The sequence below is a fragment of the Sclerotinia sclerotiorum genome, genomic scaffold (assembly GCF_000146945.2).
Source record: "Sclerotinia sclerotiorum 1980 UF-70 scaffold_28 genomic scaffold, whole genome shotgun sequence".
In the NCBI taxonomy this organism is placed as follows: domain Eukaryota; kingdom Fungi; phylum Ascomycota; class Leotiomycetes; order Helotiales; family Sclerotiniaceae; genus Sclerotinia; species Sclerotinia sclerotiorum.
In genome coordinates, this window is record NW_001820808.1 from 252,143 (window position 1) to 273,399 (window position 21,257).

General features: G+C 42.2%; 12 protein-coding genes across 12 annotated transcripts; 6 read left to right on the forward strand and 6 right to left on the reverse strand.

Moving 5' to 3' along the window:
• Positions 1–570: 570 nt before the first annotated feature.
• Positions 571–2,236, reverse strand: SS1G_13990 (hypothetical protein; the record flags this gene model as incomplete). The annotated part of the gene is made up of 5 exons (XM_001585080.1): positions 571–609; positions 750–881; positions 936–1,487; positions 1,853–2,060; positions 2,196–2,236. 5 exons carry the CDS (start codon positions 2,234–2,236, stop codon positions 571–573), a joined length of 972 nt encoding a protein of 323 aa, XP_001585130.1.
• Positions 2,237–2,490: 254 nt separating this feature from the next.
• On the reverse strand, positions 2,491–5,667 carry SS1G_13991 (hypothetical protein; the record flags this gene model as incomplete). Its single annotated transcript, XM_001585081.1, has 6 exons — positions 2,491–2,518; positions 2,744–2,790; positions 3,238–3,378; positions 3,452–5,218; positions 5,266–5,357; positions 5,652–5,667. The coding sequence occupies 6 exons, from the start codon at positions 5,665–5,667 to the stop codon at positions 2,491–2,493; spliced, it is 2,091 nt and encodes a 696-aa protein (XP_001585131.1).
• Positions 5,668–6,297: 630 nt separating this feature from the next.
• Positions 6,298–7,327, forward strand: SS1G_13992 (hypothetical protein; the record flags this gene model as incomplete). Its single annotated transcript, XM_001585082.1, has 2 exons — positions 6,298–6,342; positions 6,455–7,327. 2 exons carry the CDS (start codon positions 6,298–6,300, stop codon positions 7,325–7,327), a joined length of 918 nt encoding a protein of 305 aa, XP_001585132.1.
• Positions 7,328–7,678: 351 nt separating this feature from the next.
• SS1G_13993 (predicted protein) lies at positions 7,679–8,190 on the forward strand (the record flags this gene model as incomplete). The annotated part of the gene is made up of 4 exons (XM_001585083.1): positions 7,679–7,689; positions 7,773–7,856; positions 7,959–8,011; positions 8,099–8,190. The coding sequence occupies 4 exons, from the start codon at positions 7,679–7,681 to the stop codon at positions 8,188–8,190; spliced, it is 240 nt and encodes a 79-aa protein (XP_001585133.1).
• Positions 8,191–8,747: 557 nt separating this feature from the next.
• SS1G_13994 (hypothetical protein) lies at positions 8,748–9,478 on the reverse strand (the record flags this gene model as incomplete). The annotated part of the gene is made up of 2 exons (XM_001585084.1): positions 8,748–9,380; positions 9,455–9,478. 2 exons carry the CDS (start codon positions 9,476–9,478, stop codon positions 8,748–8,750), a joined length of 657 nt encoding a protein of 218 aa, XP_001585134.1.
• Positions 9,479–10,152: 674 nt separating this feature from the next.
• SS1G_13995 (predicted protein) lies at positions 10,153–10,860 on the forward strand (the record flags this gene model as incomplete). The annotated part of the gene is made up of 2 exons (XM_001585085.1): positions 10,153–10,478; positions 10,710–10,860. The coding sequence occupies 2 exons, from the start codon at positions 10,153–10,155 to the stop codon at positions 10,858–10,860; spliced, it is 477 nt and encodes a 158-aa protein (XP_001585135.1).
• Positions 10,861–11,217: 357 nt separating this feature from the next.
• On the forward strand, positions 11,218–12,202 carry SS1G_13996 (predicted protein; the record flags this gene model as incomplete). The annotated part of the gene is made up of 4 exons (XM_001585086.1): positions 11,218–11,376; positions 11,426–11,457; positions 11,865–11,967; positions 12,026–12,202. 4 exons carry the CDS (start codon positions 11,218–11,220, stop codon positions 12,200–12,202), a joined length of 471 nt encoding a protein of 156 aa, XP_001585136.1.
• Positions 12,203–12,501: 299 nt separating this feature from the next.
• SS1G_13997 (predicted protein) lies at positions 12,502–13,895 on the reverse strand (the record flags this gene model as incomplete). The annotated part of the gene is made up of 4 exons (XM_001585087.1): positions 12,502–12,539; positions 12,704–12,806; positions 13,152–13,376; positions 13,803–13,895. The coding sequence occupies 4 exons, from the start codon at positions 13,893–13,895 to the stop codon at positions 12,502–12,504; spliced, it is 459 nt and encodes a 152-aa protein (XP_001585137.1).
• Positions 13,896–14,602: 707 nt separating this feature from the next.
• Positions 14,603–15,326, forward strand: SS1G_13998 (predicted protein; the record flags this gene model as incomplete). The annotated part of the gene is made up of 2 exons (XM_001585088.1): positions 14,603–14,949; positions 15,128–15,326. The coding sequence occupies 2 exons, from the start codon at positions 14,603–14,605 to the stop codon at positions 15,324–15,326; spliced, it is 546 nt and encodes a 181-aa protein (XP_001585138.1).
• Positions 15,327–15,678: 352 nt separating this feature from the next.
• On the forward strand, positions 15,679–15,891 carry SS1G_13999 (predicted protein; the record flags this gene model as incomplete). Its single annotated transcript, XM_001585089.1, has 1 exon — positions 15,679–15,891. The coding sequence occupies one exon, from the start codon at positions 15,679–15,681 to the stop codon at positions 15,889–15,891; it is 213 nt and encodes a 70-aa protein (XP_001585139.1).
• Positions 15,892–17,551: 1,660 nt separating this feature from the next.
• Positions 17,552–18,560, reverse strand: SS1G_14000 (predicted protein; the record flags this gene model as incomplete). Its single annotated transcript, XM_001585090.1, has 4 exons — positions 17,552–17,686; positions 17,791–17,943; positions 18,290–18,416; positions 18,496–18,560. 4 exons carry the CDS (start codon positions 18,558–18,560, stop codon positions 17,552–17,554), a joined length of 480 nt encoding a protein of 159 aa, XP_001585140.1.
• Positions 18,561–20,317: 1,757 nt separating this feature from the next.
• SS1G_14001 (enoyl-CoA hydratase/carnithine racemase) lies at positions 20,318–21,139 on the reverse strand (the record flags this gene model as incomplete). The annotated part of the gene is made up of 1 exon (XM_001585091.1): positions 20,318–21,139. One exon carries the CDS (start codon positions 21,137–21,139, stop codon positions 20,318–20,320), a length of 822 nt encoding a protein of 273 aa, XP_001585141.1.
• Between the last annotated feature and the right edge of the window lie 118 nt (positions 21,140–21,257).

Sequence of the window (21,257 nt, forward strand, 5' to 3'; positions counted from 1 at the left end):
ATCCATTAATTCCCCATCCACCAAACCATCAACCATCAACCTCAAATATACACCAGGCCCTTTCTTCCAAGGAACAAAAACCCCTCCTTCTCACTATAGCTCTCCATACTAGCAACGATATTATACTATATTATACTATACTCGACAGGAATATCCCTAGAATTAAGAATCATAGATTTGCAACTTTATAATCTTAATTTCTAATCTCACACCTTCAACCTTCAATTCAATCCGATAAAAAACAACATAAAATATAAAAACTTCATTCTTGCTTAACTAAAATACCTATCTAGGTATCTATCTTTTGCTCAAAACAAAGAAGAGAGAAAAGAAATACTTACGCCCTCCTCCCGAAAGTCACGCCAAGATACAATTCGTACAAGACAACAAGCCACCACGCAATTCTCTCTGCAGCAAAAATCAATCCTTCAAACTATTCCTCCACCCCCGAACCTAGCCTAACCTCCATAAAGTTCACTTTACCACCCAACCTCACTTCCAATCCCAAACCTTAGTCTCCGACCATGAAACTTCCCTCCAAACACACCACATCTCAATTTATTGATGACTCTAAGCACTTCCACCATCACGATTCTTTCGATAGCTAGCCTACATAGAAAACACTTTATCAGCTAACTGAACTGTGATATTTCATATTCTAACTGCAAAACTCTTCTAGGATTCTAGGAGTAAAAGGGAAGAAAGAAAGAATAACATTATAAGGCGGAAAATGCCTCAGAGCGTCTCACTTCTTGTTCAACTTGAAGACCATCAATGACCGGGGCAAGTTCACTAAGAATTTCATATGCCTTCTTATGAAATTCAAGTTGGGCAGCAATAAGATCGGCAAGGTTTCGGAGGGGTTCAGGGGTATCGAGGACCTAAATGTGTGAGTTAGTTTTGTTCTTAAAATATACGACAGAGACCAAACATACATTCTTCATAACACCAACAGCTTCTTCAGTTTGTCCAACAAACTCATCCTCTGCTTGCTCAATCTCAACTCTAGCTTCTTCACTCAGCATCTCATCATCATTTCCATCATGTTGAGGAGCAGCTTGACCCGGTAAATGCCATTTTGAACTCTTAGCCTTTGCTTTTGCAGCATCAAGCAATAATCTTGAATTCTCAACACTCTTTCTAGCACGAGTCGCAAACATTAAATTAGTATTTAATGTTGTAGACCAACCTGCAAGGAAACGACTTTGAATTTGACTATCTTGTGCGAGTCTTGCTTCTCCAACTCGTTCCTCTGCAAGAGCGTATTTCTCAAGAGCGGTAGCTAAAGGATCTTCATTTCCAGAAGTATTTTGTTGTTGAAGGATCTGGCTAGATGCTAAAGATGCACGAGCGATTGCATGGTTAAAGGTTTTTGGTTGAGGTTTTGCAGATGGAGGAGCTGTAAGAGCAGCTTGAGCTTCGGCGGGGGATGTAGCAGAGGAGAGGAGGTGAACTTTCTCAGAAACAGTGCGACCAAGATCGTTGAACTATTGTTTAATGGAATATTAGCAAACTTATCGTATCTAGTGGCTTCAATTTCGAGGAATTAATGGGGGCAAGCCCCCAAACCCCCATAGCTCGCTGCGCTCGAAGATTTCGAACGTTGATGTAAAAGCTTCCCCCCGCGCTCCCCCACCACTAGGCAGCTCTCAAGCTCCCAAAACTCCCTATGCTTAAATATTTCCCACATAAAATACCTTTCCCCGGCACCAAACAGTCAGCCACCACGGTAGTGGCCCTTGGAGAGCCATCGGAGCGTCATTTATTTATCCTCATCCTCATTCTTACCCCATTTCCCCCACGAGCATCAAACCTTCCCCTGCCCTCCCCCAAAAAGCAAAAACAAACCTACCGATTCACTCAAATTCTGCGGATAATCATACCCCTCCTGATTGAAAGTCGCCGTCACAGCCAACATCTTCTGATGCACCTTCTTCAAAGCATCAACCCTCTTCTCCAACTCTATATAATCAGGCGGGAGCTGAGTTTTATCTTCGGATTGGCCGAGACGCTCTTTAACATATTGCTGAGTGCGCGCTGCGAAGGGAGTAAAAGTGGCTCTGGGGTTGGGGATGCATGTTAGTTTTGTGGTTATAAGTGGTTATTTATGTTTCTCTACAATAATTGGGAAAGATGCCATCTCCCCTTCCCCGTCTTATTTGTAGCTTGAAGTTGGGGTTTGGGAAATTACTTACGAGACATTCTTGCCAAAAGCTTGGAATTTGGAGAAATCCATATTCATGTATTTATCTCTGTATCGTATGGTATAGTGTCGAGATATGCGATGCTTCTTGGGTTTTGGATAATTGTATTACCCGGCGGAGGGGATTTGTTTTGATATGGTAAACAGAGAGGGGGTTGATGTTAATGTTGATGTTGCTTGTTCACATGGAATTGATAGCTTAGCTTGATTTTGCCTAAGGTTACAATCATCTTCACGTGAGAACGTGAGAACTGATAAGAAGACGGCGAGATAAAAGACGATGATAATCATTCACTATCGAGGACATAAATTCCTCTATTCCTTGATCTCGTATTAATCATAATGTTTTCTATTGGCAAGAAGGTTTAGTCATAGTTATAGTGTCATTCTCATGGCCAGCTACACCTATGAACAAGTTATCAATCAAACAGTAAAATTATACTCGAGGGTATCTCCAAATGCAACTATATAACATGATGACTGCTTTTCAAAACTTATGTGGCCTCGAATGGATTGATTTTTGTAAGCAGTGAAATATACCTCTTTCCCTGCTGATAATACCCACCAACGTTCTCTCTTCCAAAAAACTAAACTTCCAACCTGTTAGCCATGAAAGTTTTGTGCTTATTCCCCCCATTTTAAATACAAAATCTTCCTGGAGTTGAAATTCTTTGACTTGATAGTATCAATGGTTTTTGAAGACTGTATGCAAAGGACATCATCCCTAATATCTGAGAACGACAGGATATTGTGTTTAAGTATGATGCCAACCATCTTAGAATTCTCTTTGCATATCCAAAATGACTCCTGTATTTTCACTTGGCACAACGCAATGGTAGTTAGACAAACACTTTGCCGATTATGGTGACCGCCGAAGAGAGATGCTTAAATGTGGCTTTGAGAGGAAACCTGATCGATTGCGGCCTCATAATTCATTGAGTACCAAACTTCCATGTATCCAAGAGCCCTCCAAAACTGAGATATCATGCTCAATCCTGAATCCCCTTTTTATCTGCCCAAGAAGGTTCAATTACCTTACACACAGCTTCATAATCTTTAAAAGTTTGATGATCCATATTCTCTTCAGGTGTCGTGAAGAACATTGTCCAATTCGTATCAGATAGCTTCAAGGTAGCTCTACTGCGCTCAAAATACCACTTGTTCACTGGATTATCCTATAATATAGTCAATACAAAATGAACAACATGAAAAAATATGAAGTCCTACCTTGCGACTTCTCCAACATACACCACCGGGGAAACAATCTCGAACCATAGACTTAAAAACGACATCCGCAACACCCCCGGATCCTTGGCTTTTCTTTAGAACAGCAAATTTATCCAGGTATGGTACCATCCGTTTTCGACTTTCTTCACTTCCATCAGGAACTCCAGGTGGAAGTTCCCATGTGAGCAATGCCCCTCCTTCATATTCACCAGCAATGATAACTCCAGCTATACGATTGTTGACACGTCGTAGGTAATGCTGGACATCGAGTTTTTTATTGAAAGAATCCTCAATTAAATGTACCAGACGAGGAAGGTCAATTTGAGGATCTGTTAAGCTTATCTGAGGGACACCAGCGATAGGTGGTTGCCAAGGAGTGGTTTTTGGATCTGGAAAAATGGTCACTGGCATGCCATGTTTCGCAAAAGTGGTTGGAGCAAATTTTGTTGATGAGGAAATTGGTTCGTTCTTATCCATTGGTCCTAATCTTCCAACAGGAAGTGATGAAGAAAAAGCTGGTTTGTCTGTAAGTAGGTTGTGAATCAGTGGATTTCGTTGTCGTCGTGTGCCAACTCCCGCGGCCTTAAATTCTGGTTGTTTTTCCGAATTCGCCGCTTCATGAGGTGTAGTTATCAAAGCGGAAGAACTGGGCGGTAGGAGGGATAGAGTACTCCGAACTAACTCCAAGTTTTCTAAATGAAATTTCATTCTTGGATCATGCTTTGCAGGTGACCCATTTTGGGGCGGAGGCGAATCATCAAGCTCGCCAGGTTTGTTTTCGGTAAAACTGGAAAGGAGGATTGGATCGCCAACGGTGAAATTCGCGCTTGCTTCAGGTAGTGTTGGTTTCTGAGGCGCTACACTATGCATTCCTCCTCGGTTTATAAGGTCTTGCTTCGCCAATTCATATTCTTGTTCCATGTTCAAAAAAACATGGTACCCATTTTTCCTATCAGACGCCGGGATACCGCCAAGAGGATCAACCAAGATCAAACGATCAAGCGAAACCTCACTTCGTAGGGCTTGTAGTCGTTCCTTGACAACATTAGGATGTTCATCCGGTGATTCAGAAGACCATATTCCTGCAAATTCCCGAGTGAGAGCCAAGACAACATCATTAGCTGTAGCTGATACTACAGTCTGAGTGATATCCGTATGTCCTATTGAAGGGATAATGGGAAGTACTCCTCGTCTCAAAGGTGTCATCAATAGCTCCCGGAGTGTCACATGTACCCTACCTTTCAAATAAGGCCGTTGTTCGAAATTAGATCCATCCTCTGCGATTCCTATCACATTATCCACGAGCCGTGCTTCTGTTCCCGACGCATCAATGGCAGCCACAACACGAGCTGCCTGCTCTTTAACCATATTTCTCCATTCGCAGTTGGAAATTCTCAAAAAAGTATCGCTTCCATCATCACCATCCACCACAACAGTACTCACTAATCCAAGCCTGCTTAATCTTGATAATGTTTTCCCAATCCCACTCAATGTTTCATCATCTAGCAGCTGCGGAGCTCTAATTTTGACCAAGGCAACATGTAATAGCGGTCCCTCTGGTGCGGGTTTTGGTAGCACCGGTTGTTGTACAAACTTTGGACTCTCTGCCACAGCTCTTGTGGCTGTATAAATACTTCCCAAGTTGGCCCCATTTTCAGTTGAATTTTGTTGGGTAGATTCTTGAATTTTCGATTTTGTAGGAGCAGTATTCGGTGGCTTGAAGTTTTGAATGTAAGAACGTGCTTCTCGTTTGGTTGCAGAGGATCCAAGGACGGATAGAAAGAAGTCCTAGTTGGTAAGCATCTCAATTGAATGGTTCAATGGCATGAACCTACTCTATCAATAGCTTTAGCCTTCTTCTTGGCTTGATGTTGGGTTGAAAGCTTTTCGCAGGTTTCCTTTGCCAATTCCTCCCTCACTCGACTCGCTGCAGATTGATTAGAAGTATATGCGCGCCGTTTATCATTGTTTTGAGTGAGACAGTTCCCACGTTTTGTTAAAGATTGAATCTTGTAGAAGTTTAGCAATATTACACCACAGAATGGGGATTGACTCACGTTATGAGCAGCCACTTCTTTGCCCTTTTTCAAGGCGAAACTTTGCAATAACATATTGCATGTTGATTTAAATTATTCACAGTAATTCATTTGGGAGTAAAGTGAAGGGCAATGAATCAGAAGCATAGCTTTTCGAGTGAAGATAAATTGATGTAAGTAGCAACAAAGAGAGAGAGGCATTTTTAATATATAAAGTACGAATATTGATTGATCATACCTACTAACAGTAATATGTAATATGTGCTTGTGCGAAAGATTTGACTCCACACTTTTCACCCGATAACGCTATGCGATAAGGTTAAGCTTGTGCACACGTGAAAAGATGGAAATGACTCTTACTAGGTACTCTGTACTTCGATGTTGACCTTACGTCATAAAATGATCTTTTTCGTCAACACGAGCATCTACTCAAGTAATATATATGTAAGTAGCATTTCCATACTTTGAATTGAGTGGGTGTATATAGTAAGCACATACAGTTGGTAGCAATAGTCTTGAGAAAATGTTACCTGCATGGCTGAACAATGAGGTGAATACCTACCTACCTATATAATAATAAGCATGTCTGTCGGCTTTAATAGAAGAAGGTACCTTCCTCGAGCCTTCAACCACTCATCGGATGTATTCCGCAGGTCCCACTCCCACTTGCATTTTGTAACTCCGATATCACGGACATATATGTAATCATATGTCCCAAGTCGAGATCATAAATGACCTTGCAATCGTCCAAAATAATAATTGAAATAAGAAATACACACCTTCCTACCTTCAAATAAACATATTCACCAGATCTCCGAAACATCGAACAAGATGGGTCTTCAATTAGCATGGATTGGTCTTGGAAACATGGGCAGAGTAAGCCTCCCACAACCACTCTTGAGCTACTTACCCCGCAGCAGGAACATGAGCAACATAAGGAACATGGGAACACAAGGCACACAAGGAACACAATTAACAAATCCCATAGGGCATGTGCAAGAACCTCGTAGAGAAAGGTCAACTCGATAAACCCCTCATACTCTACAACCGAACAACAAAGCGTGCAGAAGATCTCAGTGAATCCCTTCCATCAGGCAAATCCACCGTCTCTTCATCTATTGCAGATCTAGTTTCCAAATCCGATATCATCTTTACATGCGTAGGAGACGATACTGCCATTAATGAGACAATCGATGCAGGTATCAAGAATGGTGCGGCTGGAAAAATCTTCGTCGATTGTTCGACTGTTCATCCAGATACCACGGAAGGATTAGCAAAAAAGATTATTGTTGCTGGAGGAAGCTTTGTTGCATGCCCAGTTTTTGGTGCTCCGGCCATGGCAGAAAGTGGACAACTTATTTGCGTACTTGCTGGACCAAAAGAAAGTGTAGACAAGGTCAAGCCTTACACTAAAGGAGTTATGGGCAAAGCCATCATCGATTTCGGTGGACAACCAGTTGGAAAAGCAACACTGTTGAAGGTTATTGGAAATACCTTTGTTCTTAATATGGTCGAGGTTCTTTCCGAAGGTCATGTCCTTGCAGAGAAAACTGGCTTGGGCACAGAGAACCTTCATCAATTTATCGAAGCATTATTCCCAGGTCCATATTCTGCATATTCGAGCAGAATGTTATCGGGCGATTATCATAAACGGGAAGAACCATTATTTGCAGTTGACTTGGCCAGAAAGGATGCAAGACATGCAATGGCATTAGCGAAGAGTGCTGGTACTCAAATGAAGGTAGTTGAAGTCGCAGATGCTCATTTGGAGCAAGTGAAGAATCACAGGGGAGAAGCTGGTGATATCGGTGCCATTTATGGAGCTGTTAGACAGGAAGCTGGCCTTCAATTTGAGAACTAGACTGGAATATTGATGTTGAGGAATAAAAAAAGTCATGGAAATCATAAAACTAAAAGTGTAAATAGATAAATGGATACAACGGTTGAATTCTGCCGGTTCATAAATAATAAATAGTCGGTCAAGAATTGATAGTTATGTATGTTGATCGCATGAAATGTTTTGTACTCTGTAGATTAATGTAAGAGTAGTGAAAAGAAAGTGCTGATGCGCCAAGCTAATAAATCCTTAGCACGAAGTGACCTTGAACCAAGCTCCATCAATAATCACCAACCTCGAATTAAAACAACAGCCTTGAGCAACTTCCAAATCTCCAAACTCAGACCTCACAACCTCACCATCATAACCATCACCATGGCAAACGGGTATGCTTATTTCTAGTCTTCCAATCATTCCAGTCATATCAATGCGAGAGCGAAAAACATGGCTAACACGATGGTTTGAATAGCGGGAGCATCATCATCGGCCTCATCATCACAGCGATCGCCTCTGTTATAGCATGGTTCCTTTCTCCTAAAGGCGAGACTCAAACGTACGTATCTATAGCGCTCTATCCTGTCATATCAAATTCGCGATGGCGAGATACAAACTGGCGAAACCTCGAGGTATCGGTGACTAATTTGTTGGTATATAGAATCTGGCGCAGTTCACTCATCCTCTCCTTCGCAAGTTGTTACATCATGTGGGGTACGTACTCCAATCGCATCAAACCATACTGCACAGATTGGAAAATAGGAGGGAAGGGTAAAAAATCGATACTAATGATGATAATAGCGATTACATTCTTGGCGCAATGGCATCCACTTATTGTGCCCCGAAGAGGAGACTTGAGACCGGAATATGCGAGACATATGAGTGGTTATTAGGGATGGATAAACTTGATGATATTATGGTAGAGAGAGGACGAAGAAGAATGAAGTGTATTATTTGGCGTTTTTGGGATGGGTTCGACTCTAATAGAGTAATGAAATAAGGCTCGTGTATAGTTATAGGGGTTTTTGTGGTAATGGAAGCTTTTAACACTCTGGCTCTGAATCTGGATTCCAAATAGTCTGCCTCCACGGCAGTGGCCCCCGGAGAGCCAGCGGAGCGACATTTTTATTGATTGTTCAATTGTTTTCCATGGGTGCAAGCCCCCAAACCCCCATGTCCTCGCTGCGCTCGAGGTTGGGCTTACAATAAGGATATGGTCGCCGGAGCATGAATGTGTTTGTGGAGGCCTATACTTGTGCAATGAACTTGAGGGCTGGCATTTCATTTGCTCCGAGCAAAAAGAAATTCTCGGAAGACAAATGGACGTGCTTGGTAGTGATGCAATTCTTCCGGAGAGATTCTACGTCAAATCCTTCCAACTTCAACCACCCATGATAATTGATATATGGCGTTCATCTTCATTTCATCTTGGTATCTTAACACTTTCCAATTACCCTAATCCCAACCTACCACCCCATTCCCTACCTAATTCCACTATCGCCCACAGCGCTTTCCCATCCGCCGCTACCCCTGAATCCCCTACAGTATCAACCCCATCCAAACCTACCGCCCAGAGTATTCCCCTTCCAACCATCCACCTACTAATAGCACCCACTGTCGCAAGTATCGCCGCAGTTCCATACCCACAATCCAGTAATATCTTTAGTGCCTCCACATTATTCGCAACAACAGCCCATCCCAAACTTCTCGCCGCAGCTGGTACATCATATTCCCATATAACCATAAGAATAGGAAATAATTTCGTAGAAGAAGAGACGAGTAGAGCCGTTGAAACCGAATTCGGACGTGTGTATTTTGGGAGAAGTCCGAGGAACACTAGGGGTGAAAAAGGCGAGGAAGTAAGGAACCGGATGGAGAGGTGGAAACTTAGTGTTGAGAGGGCGCAGAGGAGGAGAAAGAATATATATTGAAAGACGATAGGTTGCTTGGCTAGACGAAGGAAATTCGTATTATCCGTTTCAATGGGCGCGGAGACCGGAGCAGTGGTTTGTTTTTCGATTCGTGCCCATGTGAGATAGACATCGAAGAGGAGGAGTAGAATACCAAGACGAATTATCGACGGCTTGGGAATGTCAATACATTATATCTTTAAGATGATAATAGTAATAGGAATAGGAAGAGGGAGTAATATCATACATCAAATTGATCATGTTCTCTCATCAAAGTATTATGCAATAAATGTCTATAAACCTTTCGCGCGTCCGAACAATCAGCTAAACCCGCTTATGATAGAATAGATTTGAATGGGAAAACAAACCTGTGGTTTAATCAAAACCAAATCAATAAATAATACAACAAAATCATGTTCAACATATTTATCGCAAAATCGTCCGCAATTCTTACACACGGTTAATCGTACCCCATGACCGGTTGATCCGCCTGAATACTCGGTGTAGAGCTGTGTGGTCGGATAGCGACATTCGATGCAGATGGGCATTTCATTGATTAGGGAGGAGAAAAATGGAGGGGGGGAAAAGAAGACATGGTTTGAAGATATATATTTATTTCTGAGGTGTGAGATGTACCGTAGAATGGAACGTGGGAGCAAGGTGTAGGTGGTCTGTGCTAAAGCTATGCAGTGCAGTATACCAGGAATAACTTGGAACCACTTTATTATTTTATTCATATCAATCAATTTAATAAGTCTACAAATACTTGTATTCATATTGATTGGATATTTATATTTGTCTTACCCTCACAGTACTTTGATATTTGACGCTTTTACTCATACTCAATCTAACATGATCAACTAATACAAAACTCACTGTCCACTCGGTATCCTTTGGTGCTCGATTCAACTGACATTCTCCAGCTCAAACAACAGCATGCAAAACATGCCCGAAATCACTTTGAACCGGACGAAAAAACGGAAAGTAGGAGCAAAGTCTCCTAGAAGAAATGCTACAAGTGTCAGTCAAGTTTCTCAACATGATAACAATACTCCTCCGGGAATAGAGTTTGTTCTTGCGGAATTATCCAGATTACGAGAGCAAGTGGTGAAATTGGAAAATCAAGCAAGTGTCAAGAGTGAAACAAACACACACGATTCCAAAAATGTGGGAAAAGCTGTTATCGACCTAACTGATGAAGATGCATCATCTCCCGTGAAATCGGAGCATGGATCAAGTGAGCGATATGACGCGGATGGCCTTTATGATGCGTAAGTCAACTACTCTTGTGGAAACAAGATTGACCTACTGGCTTCTTTAGCACGCCCGCGCCAGAAGTGGTAAGTGATGGCAGGCGAGGACAAAATACTGCCAACCATGAAGGACATCTAACACTCAGATCTTCCCGCCGAGCACCTGCACCGCTTGGGATGGACTTTCAAGGGGATCCGCGACCAAATGTGACTGATATCTGTATTAACTTTTATTAATATATCGAATAGGGACACCTTAGTGCCTTTATTTGTTCACAATGGAATGCGAATGCCTACTATCGTGAGAAGATTTCCTGTGATACAAGATTTGCAACTTCCCTTCAGCCAAACACAAAGTTTCACGATGATTTCTTACGCAACATTTTTGGGGGAGATCTGACAATTGGTACCTGTCATTTGATTCGAGCGGAATCTTCGATAATATTGGTCCTTACGCTTTGTTGAGCCACGAATTTGACCCCCTTCTACCTCGTCTTCCTGGTGCACATGGTGCTCATATTACACCATATTTACCGGAGATCGAGATGGGTCAAACTTTCCCTCTTTTCATTCGTGATATCAGGGCCTCACATTTGCGATATTATGGAACATATGAAATCATGCCATCTGATTGTCTCGGTCACAATGAAATGCTTGAGCTCCCAGAGCAGGTCAAACGTCATTGGGCACGGAAGCTCGGGGCAGGTTCCGCTAATTGTTCAAATGCTCCTTTGGTCCTTCATGTTCTGAGAGAAATATGGCCAAGGGTTCCAGTCGGATGGTGGATGCGGAAAATGACAGCTATGTGGATAAAGATGACTTGGGAAGTACAGGAATTAAAGCTGTAACCAGGGCCATCACCAAAGAAGAGGCTCAGGATATCACGGAAGGAGCAATCATGGCAGCGTTTGAAAGAGTATGTATTTCTCCAACAACACGAAACAGCTCGCTAATAGACTTTGTAGCAAGATCGTGATGATCCTCCGGGGGTTTCATTGTAATATGAGTACCTCAAATGTGTCGGGTACGATTCTGAGCTGTATGAAGGGCTGGTGACCACGATGGATGAGTACTACTGAACATATTCGGGCCCTCCAATGCTGTCCTGGCCATTCCTCCGGTGTGGGTATGACAGGGTTGATTCTTTAATTTTTGAAACCAGCTAAATTTAATATAACAGCGTTAAAGGTTATAATTGAATTGTATAATACGTGGGACAGAAAACTATATTGGAAATAATAATAATAAAGTAATTTCAACATTTCATACAAATAAAATAAACAAGGATCTGGGAATTCACCAATTTTGATGTGATTTCGATTCATATGACGTGCAACTCACAGTCTTCTCGTTAACTACACATCTCTCTACAAATTCGTAATACCACTAATACCTTGAAATCAGAGCCAATATGTTGGATAGTAAGTGCCCTAGACGCGAGTATAAGCAGAAACCTATCCTCAAAGCACTAACGCATCTGCCATCTCCAGGCATCAGGAATAGATTCGTATGCTTGAAGACTACCTAGAGAAACCCCATGATGATTGCGCAAAACAAGCACCAAGATCGCCAAGAGAAAAGCCGTAATAAGTGCTGAGATTGTAAATGGAGTGAGCAACAAGGTAGTTATTAGCAAGGAAACGCCTACCAAGATTATTCGCATTTGCGCTCGTCCTGATAGGCAGCTCTCAAAATTGATGCCCAGGTCAAAAGAGAAGCTTGTAAAGATGAAGAAGGAATGATCTGAATCATTTGATTCTGTCGAGATGCTATCAGATGATGATTATGATCCCAGAAACCGTTCTTAGGTCAAGACAAATAGCAGCACTTCGATTCGAGATGAGGTGTATTTTAAGTTAATTCTTCAGACGTTTTCTACTACCATGAATTTCGATTAATTTTACATTAGGCAGTCCATAAAGGTGGAATCTCCGTGACCGTGGAAAATTGAGCTTAGAGTATTGTAATCTCGAAACATTTTGCGGAGTTTGATCCACGCATTGCGCACATTACGTCGTTACCCTCTAGGTCTAAATTCATCCTATGCAGACTTGTTGTCTATGTGTAAGAGAGTATACCCTATAGATTAGTTTAATATCCACTTACGTGTTATACAGACCTGCTATTCATGCGCACGAGAGCATACCTTGAAGATCAATACGATCCTCTGCTCACATTACGTTGCCTTCGGGGTCCATCTGTATACTATGCTTACTTGTTTCCCACGCATCAAGAGAACATACGTTGCAGATCAGTATGATCTTGACAGGTAACACCACACCCTGACCAGGAACCAGACCAGTGCTGGCTGTAGATCATCGAGTGATAATGCAAGTTGGCATTATTCTGGATCCAAGCATTAAAAACTGTCCTTCATTCCAACAATTATCTTCTGCCTGGGCGATTTGGTGATATGCTTCCGCATTGCGTGTTATCCCTCGTCTAATCTCAACATGCAGACGCGAAGTCCTATCCATCCATTTGTCCAGGCATTTTTCATGTGACATGGGAACCTCAAGACCATTTTGGCTTGCATTCCCAAACAACGCGACTCGGCGAAAGGCTTCTTCACATCAGCATAGTTCTCCAGTCACATACAGAATTCTCACCGTCTACTACGTCCTATTCCAAGGAACCTAGACCGACCCACACCCGAAGCATCTTCTACAAATTACATAATTTGGAGCATACACTTTTCATTTTGATTTCTTCCATTATTTCGTCATCCTGGACGAAATGCTTAAGTTCCAGAGGCTCTTTACGGGAACCGCAAGACAACATTTTGGTAGACCAAGGATTACCGAAGATTAGGGATGTCGTCAAAAGTACCCGGCTGATTTGACCAAGCCACTCTCCTGAGAATCTCGGTCGTAGTCTGTGGAAAACGTCATTATATACGATTCTATCTAAAGGATGCTGAAAGTGTTGATTCTAAATCAGCCTTTCCTGCTGGAACGTCGACCACGGGTTACCGAATCTCGCAACTGGGACTTCTTCCTCCAACCTCATCAACGTTCCAAAATGCCCTTCATCCAATCAGTTGTCTTCTGTCTCAGCGATCCGAAGATTATGAATGCTTGTCGTCAAAAGTATTCGGCTGTTCTATTAGAACATCGATTATAGGTTACCAAATCTCACAATTGGGACTTCTTCCTCCAACCTCATCAATGTCACATGGGAACCGCAAAACCATACCATCATTTTATCATCCTAGCCGAAATCTTCAAATCTCAGAGACTCTTTATGAAAGCCGCAAGACCATGCTGTCAATGGATCCTCTTGGAAAAAGCATCTTTTCCTTTCAAGGATAACAGTATCAAATAGAATACCTATTGACCTCACCTTGGATTTTGGTGTATTATTATGCCTGAGAACGCACAATATTCTTCTCTTCCCATATGGGTCATTGACTCTACACCCCAACAGCTCTTCCATGGTGTCTCAGACGAAATCTTCAGATCCTACGGGCTCCTTATGTCAACGGCAAGACCATTTCATTACTTTGTCATCCTAGACGGAATCAAAACTAATCATTGTCAGTGGTGCACGTGTCGTGAATTAACGTGACGCGAAAGATTATTTAAAGGCTTTCTCTTCCTAAATCTTCTTTCTTTGATGTTTAAAATCTCATTGAGTTGAAATTATTCGTTCCCTAAAGTTCAACCAACCCTGCACTGTGACGATTATTACTTGGTCATCCTAGACGAAATCTTCAAATCTTAGGTGAAGGTTCCTCATCAGACCTCGCCCAATCCCCTTGAGGAGTTAACGCATAAACGATGAGGTTATCTTCAAATATTAGAAGGAGAAGGCTCCTTATCAGACGAGTGAGGAGGAAATGGAAGAGGAGCTAAAAGTGTCTTTCGAGGAATTTCGCGATAAAGTACAGCAATTTCTCAATTATAACGTTAACGGCAGGCTCTGCAAAAAATACTTGTTTACGTTGTGTGAGATATTCAATATGGACTACTGCCCTTTGATGCTCTCCATGCTTACTTCAGTTGGCTATCATCGCCCGGGATATACTGATTCCACTACATACGAAATTATCTCCATTCCGAAAGCTGTTCCCTTGTGACCTGCTTATCTGCTGATGGATTTCTTGGGTGAAGACTACCATCATATTCAAACGACCTGACGATATGACGGACGAGGAGCTAGAGGTACAAAAGCTACAATATCCAGCCGCTGTCCATGTCATTTTCAATGAGACTGGGTATTTTACTCGCAAGATTGCCACCGAATGGCTAAACGACGTCTTTGCACAACGAAACATCCCTCCTGGAACCACACCTGATCGCCCAGCTTTTCCTGTAATCGACAGCTTTCCAGGTCACCTTGGAAAGAATAACATCTTTACTGAGGCATTGAAGACAAACAACATCATTCAGTCTATTATCCCAGGCGTCTGTACTGGATTTTTGAAGCCAGCTGATCCTGTTCATATTCGTCGAGCTCGATATGGTATGAGAAATCGTGAATCGAAATGGTACGTCGAGAATATGGAGTTATTCCACAATCCTCAGTACACCAAACAATATCGCCAACTTCACTACTGACAGTGGATATTAGAACAAATCGAGAGATTATGAGCGAAAACAAAGATCGAATTCGCGAACGTTTGCAGCATATCGGGTTCCTTCCAACTGAGGTTCACAAGATCACAGGTCAAAGATTAGAGATGTCAAGCATGGAGATGTCACAATCGACCGGACCTGGCCAGCTCATATTCCATCTCGTCCAAACAATGTATCGACTAGCCGAACTTACTCGCTGTCTTCAGCTCGTTCTTCTTTCAATTCATCTTCACATATTGTGTCTGGACCATCTACAATTCAAAGTGGAGCCGCTCGCACTGCCTCTTAAGCTCTTTTCTCCCTTTCTTCGTCAAAACGTGTACGTTCCTCTTCACATCACGATCTCAACTATCCATCGCCATTTTCTCGTGCAGATGAAGTAGCAATTGAAGATAAGATAGAGGAAAGTAAGAGATGGTTTCTATATCGAGAAACGAAGAGGCGCAATGTTTAAAAAGCTGAAGGTTATTCCGCTGACAGATCAGCTGCAACAAATAAAAAAGGAGCGTGATGGCAAGGTTTATCTCAATCACATCCCTTGCTATAATTTTGCTATAGTTCCTGTAGAGTCGTATGATGAAGAGGAAAGTGCTAGTGTAGCAGATGCATAACCTCCAAGTAAGATTACAAATCGTATTGATATGCTTGGTGAAGATCGTAGTTCTTTTGCTTCACGCATTGTTTTAATCGAAGATAGCTTAGAGGATGAGAAGGAAGAGGAATCAGAGGCTGAGCTTGATAGTACGAAGAAAGAAAAGGGCGAGAGCTCGGTTCCTGCAATTGAGGTTAGTGATAGTGAGGACAGCACAAAGAGTTCTAATTTAGATTGGAAAGGAAAGGCAAAAGCAGTATAGCATACCATTATTTATCTGCCATTTACGTATACGACAACGTAGACCTGAAAGTATTGTAGTTTTTTACAAAATATATGTACATAGTCAAATATCCATATAGAATCAATAAATCCTATATGCAATATCATTGGCTTCATTGAACGTGCCTCTCGTAACCAGGCTAATATTTACTTTCTACAGAAAATAATTTTCCATGGCGACGAACCCACTCAGACCTCTAATTCTTTACAACCATATCACAACTCACCAAATCAATCAAGCTTTTGATGAAATTATCTTTAAATTCTGATTTATCTCTAATAAATATCTGCCGCTATCAATATGGTTTTGTGAGCGCTATACAGTGCAGGCGCACCCCCAGCCTCATCACATATTGTGAATCCTATCTCAAATGCTATTCGCAATCCCGCTCTCGAATCTCCTAACCATATCAAAAAGTCATTTCGAACATCAGAAATGGATAAATATGCAAGATCATGCATTGCTTTTAGTCGAGTCCGACCCAGCAATATTCCTACAGGCCTAACTATTCGCAAAGAGTGTGAAGATGCAGTATCTCCCGCGAAATAGACAAGTACAAAAATCGATTTATTCGAGATGGAAAAAAATATTATTTGAGCAACAAGGATAAATGGCTGCAAGGTGGTATGAGCCTAGAAAAAATTGAGTTGCCTCAAGACGAACTCCTCGATGCTTTGAGAGGCACTCACTAGATGTTAAGAAGCGCGATTTGGCTGCTGGTCTTCGTCAGTTAAAGAGATATTCAGGTGATGACCGTGGTAAAGGACTGTGGCTATACATGGAAACTTCGAGGGTCTTTCACCCGGCCATGATTTGTACACGTCGATAAACTCCATCAACTGTTTGCGACGCGCAAGTGAGCAACTGTGCAATTCTACCTACGAATTGATACTCTAGATGAACTATGCAATTCTTACTCAATACTGGCACTCCGCAAATGAACATCACACCGGCGGCTTCGGTCGAAAAGAAGAACAATTGTTAATATTACGTTGCTAAAACGGCATGGCATTGACGAAGAAGAAAGTCACCGTCGCGGATCTGAATTTCTCCGACTTTCAATTACACTCCCAACCGTCCACAGAGGGATTGACTCAATACCATTTGGTTTATGATTCGCGCGCGCAGTGATCTGGGCACGTTCACTCTGCTCAGGATCTAAGGCGAGCATGCAACACGGATACAGCCCATGTTTGAATGTGTTTCATCTGGTTCATCCTCACTATATATACAGCACCCAGTGCTAACCGGGCCCTCCACATATAATCCTGAGGCTCGTATATTGAATCGTCTACCACGATTACCATCGACGCAAAGCGGCTGAATAGATCCTCAATCATGTCGTGGGGTGGTAGCTTCTCATCATGACCGCCGCTAATGTGCTGTTACACTCCCGCTCTATGGCTATCCAGAGCGGACTGTTGTGCTACGGCACATATCCATGACACATTCACGAGGCAAGGACAGCCTATCTGGGGCAGTGGATCCTCGTCGAGTATAATTGAAATTCCCTTGGCCTCGACACACAGCGAACGAGGTACAGCAATGGTCTAGAAGTCTGCGGAGATATCCCATGCGAGAAAAGATGAGATTGATAAATCGTTATTTCAGGTTATAATAGACCTTGTGATTAACAGATTTAAAATGAAGCAGATGATAACAATAAAGAAGCTCGCATCCGCAACGTGTACAATAATTGAGGTTTAGGCGAACAGAAATAAACACTTTTTGGCAGCAAACGTTTTAAGTTTTGTAAAAGCCATGAATCTGGAGTCTGAAAAGTTGTGTTTACCAGCGTTGTGAACTGCTTGTATACTAGCATCAAACGCGAACTTGATCAGTACGCAACATCTCGATGGAAAGTTGGATGCGACATACAGACCAAAAAGTAGCAAGTAATAAAGGAGATAGCGGAGCGATCAGGTTATACGGCTGCGCGTCGAATCTGAGAGCCAGTTGTGATGTACAGGCCATCGACGTACGCGACATCGATTCCCCAAACTTGCGAGCCTGCTCCGAGCCGACAAATGCCTTCAACTACATACATTGCCCTGGCTGCCATAGATACACATCGCCCACTCAGAACCTTACACCAGTACGAAAGGAAGTGATATCAGTGGGTACACATCATGCATCTAAAACGGAGCCTTAAGTTTCTTCTCTTTGCGGACATACACCATACAATATGCAATTTAGTACTAAGACAGATATAAAAAGTAATTGAAATAAGAGATCAACTTATCAAACCTCCTAGCGTGAAGTAGGAACTATCGAGCTCAAGCTGCTTGTTTTCAGTATCTAGAACTTCCAGTATGATCTTGTGATATTAGTTTCGAGAAGTAATTTATTCAAAACTTTGGACTTGCATATCGATTACTTTTTGGCCTATGAGGCTGGTGGTGTATAAAGTATTTCGTGCTTCCGTTGCTGCGGAGAAATGCATGCGTACTCCGATGAGGAGAAGTGGTTGTTTACTGACTGTAACCTCCCCTTCAATGACATGTCTGCTTTTTGAGGTAGGAAACTTAGAAAAAACAAAAGCCAGGGCTCCAACAATCAGGACTACTATAAACAATTGAAAACTTTGGATTGTTGAAACCCATTGAAGCCCATTGTAACATTGAAATCATCAAGAAAATCCAAATCATGTTGAGATAGTTATCCTTTCTGCAATATATAGTAGATTCAGTTGAATTCCTCAACCCATTTGAATTAATGAATAGTGTTTTCCAAATGTTGAAAACTTATATCTAGTCTCGATCCCTAGTCCAGACTTTTGGACAATCTGGTGCCAGATATAGATATAAGGAATGTCATGTCGTGATACTCCACAAAGTTCTTGGCATTTATAGCATGCTGTATAAAAGGTTATATACATTTCCTTTTTCCAGAGAAAGAGAGATCCAAAAAGAGTAAAAATTCACCTCTACCTCTATATCCCCATCCATTCCATCATTTTGTCTATTCCTTCCCCAGTACAAAATAGAAAGAAAGCACATACATACTTCATATCACTCCCACCAAAAACCCTACGGTGATATCCATCCCACTCTCCAGATCTTCGACAATGACGCGAATGTGATGTGATGTGATGATCGACATGCATACTGCAAAACAGCTGCATTTATATTCATGCATTTATATTCATGCAGTCATACTCTGTATACTAGTCATGGCATTCTTATCTGTTCACCGAGTACAGTAAAATGCTTGTCACTCATCATGAGTGTGATAAACACCCCGCATCGCGAAAGCAGCTGATTTCCTGTTCGGTTTATTTGTGGTTAATTGAGCTGTATGACTGTAACCTTACTGTATTGCTAGTTTTGAATTCGCTCGTCTTTACGCACTTCTGACGAGGTTAATGATAAATGATAGTGTGGGAAGTAGAGATATATATATATGACTGCTGGTGTGTATTTATTGCGGGATATAATAAGTGTAAGTAATTCACCACCGTATATAAATCTACAAACAATTCCTCACTCAAAAATCTACTCTCCATATTCCTATTCTATTCCTACCTAGTATGTATACTCAAATCCCATCAACATGATCTGCCACTACAGACACATCCGCTTCACAATCTTCCTTCCTTCATGACTCTCCCCCCCCCCCGCAAAAAACAACCCTGCTCCTGCTCCTGCTCCTGCTCCTGCGTCTCCGCAAATGCAAATGCACCTACAACTGCACCACCTAACCTATCACCAAACGAGACTTTTCAAGTTTCCACACACACATCCGATTACTCAAGTAAACTCCCTAATTAATTCCGCAAACGACTTGCATGCTTTTTAAATCCATCCTAGTGGGATGCCGCAGGTAGGCAGGAACAGGGTATGAAATGAAAAAAAGTAATATCAGTGTTTTGATAAGTGAATTGATTGATTTGATTGGTGGTTTTGTGGGGGGGCCTTTTGCAGCTGGGTTGGATTTTTATTTTCGTGAGGGGGGAATTAGGAAGGTGATGTTTAAAGGAGCTAGGGATTACCGAGGTTGATGGGGAGATGGATGGTGGAAGAGGGGAGAGGGGAAGAGAGGTTTAGATGTGTATCAAGGAGGGGAAGGGTGTCGATGGAAAGATTGTGCAGTGGGAAGAGGAAGAGATGGAATGTTTGTTTATTAATGCTACGGCTCTGGAGGCGGGTCAAGAGGAATGAGAATGGATGGATTAGTTTTCTGGGTTGTTTTGGTTGAAAGGAGGAGAATAAATTAGGTAGGCCATGGAGAGGTGGAATGTACTGAGGTTACTCATGGCGCATTGAGGTCTAGTTTATTATGAAGGGAAGATAAATCTCCCTCGATCCATTTTCAATGACTCAAGAATATATAGTGTTCAATGGAATACATTCATGACTGCTAAACAAGAGGGGATATAAACTAGCTAAATACAAAAATACAAAACTCACAATTTACTAGGTACCCAATTCGGTTTCCTCTTCTCAACAAAACTCCTCACTCCCTCCTTCATGTTCGGTCCCTTATCCATCCTACTGTACCAATTCTGTTCTATCAATCTCGTTCCTTCTTCGGCACCAACTCCTTCCCAGCCCATCTTGATACCTTCTCTACTCACAATAACACTATCCGGACTATTTGCTGCTATCAGCTCCGCCATTTTGATAGCTTCCTCAACACTCTTCCCCGTTCCCACCACCCTATTAACCAATCCCCATTCCATGGCTTCTTCTGCTCCAAGCGTCCTTCCCGTCAATGCCATCTCCATTGCTCTTTGTTTCCCTACCGTCCTCACTAACCTAGTCAAAGCCCCGGCCAGAGCCACGACTCCAATTTTGACTTCCGGTAGCGCAAACACCGCATGAGATTCTGCAATCACCATATCCGCATTTATAATCATCTCACAACCACCTCCAAAACAAATTCCATTCACAGCACATATTATAGGTTTCTTTCCGCCTCTCCGACTCAATCCTCCAAAACCGGATGTGGGTAATGAGCGGGCTTGACTGGAGGCGGAAGTTGATAACGAATTATTCGAATCCCATTCTTTTAGATCTGCGCCCGCACAAAAACTCCGTCCGACGCCTGTTAAGATGGCACATCGAAGACCCGGCTCGGCGTCAAACCATCGAAAGACGCGATCGAGTTCATTGTGCGTGAATGTATCGAGGCAGTTGAGGGATGACGGCCTGTTGATAGTTATGAGGAGAGTAGAAGCTGTTGGGAATGATAGCAGAGTGTTTTTGAGGGGCGTGCCGGTGGACATATTGTGGAAATTGAGATGGCGGGGTATTGTTGATGATGTGCAGAAAAAAATAGGATGTAGATAAGATCAGAAGCAAGAGAGAGAAAAGAAAATTGTGCAATGATATTTTTGTACAGTC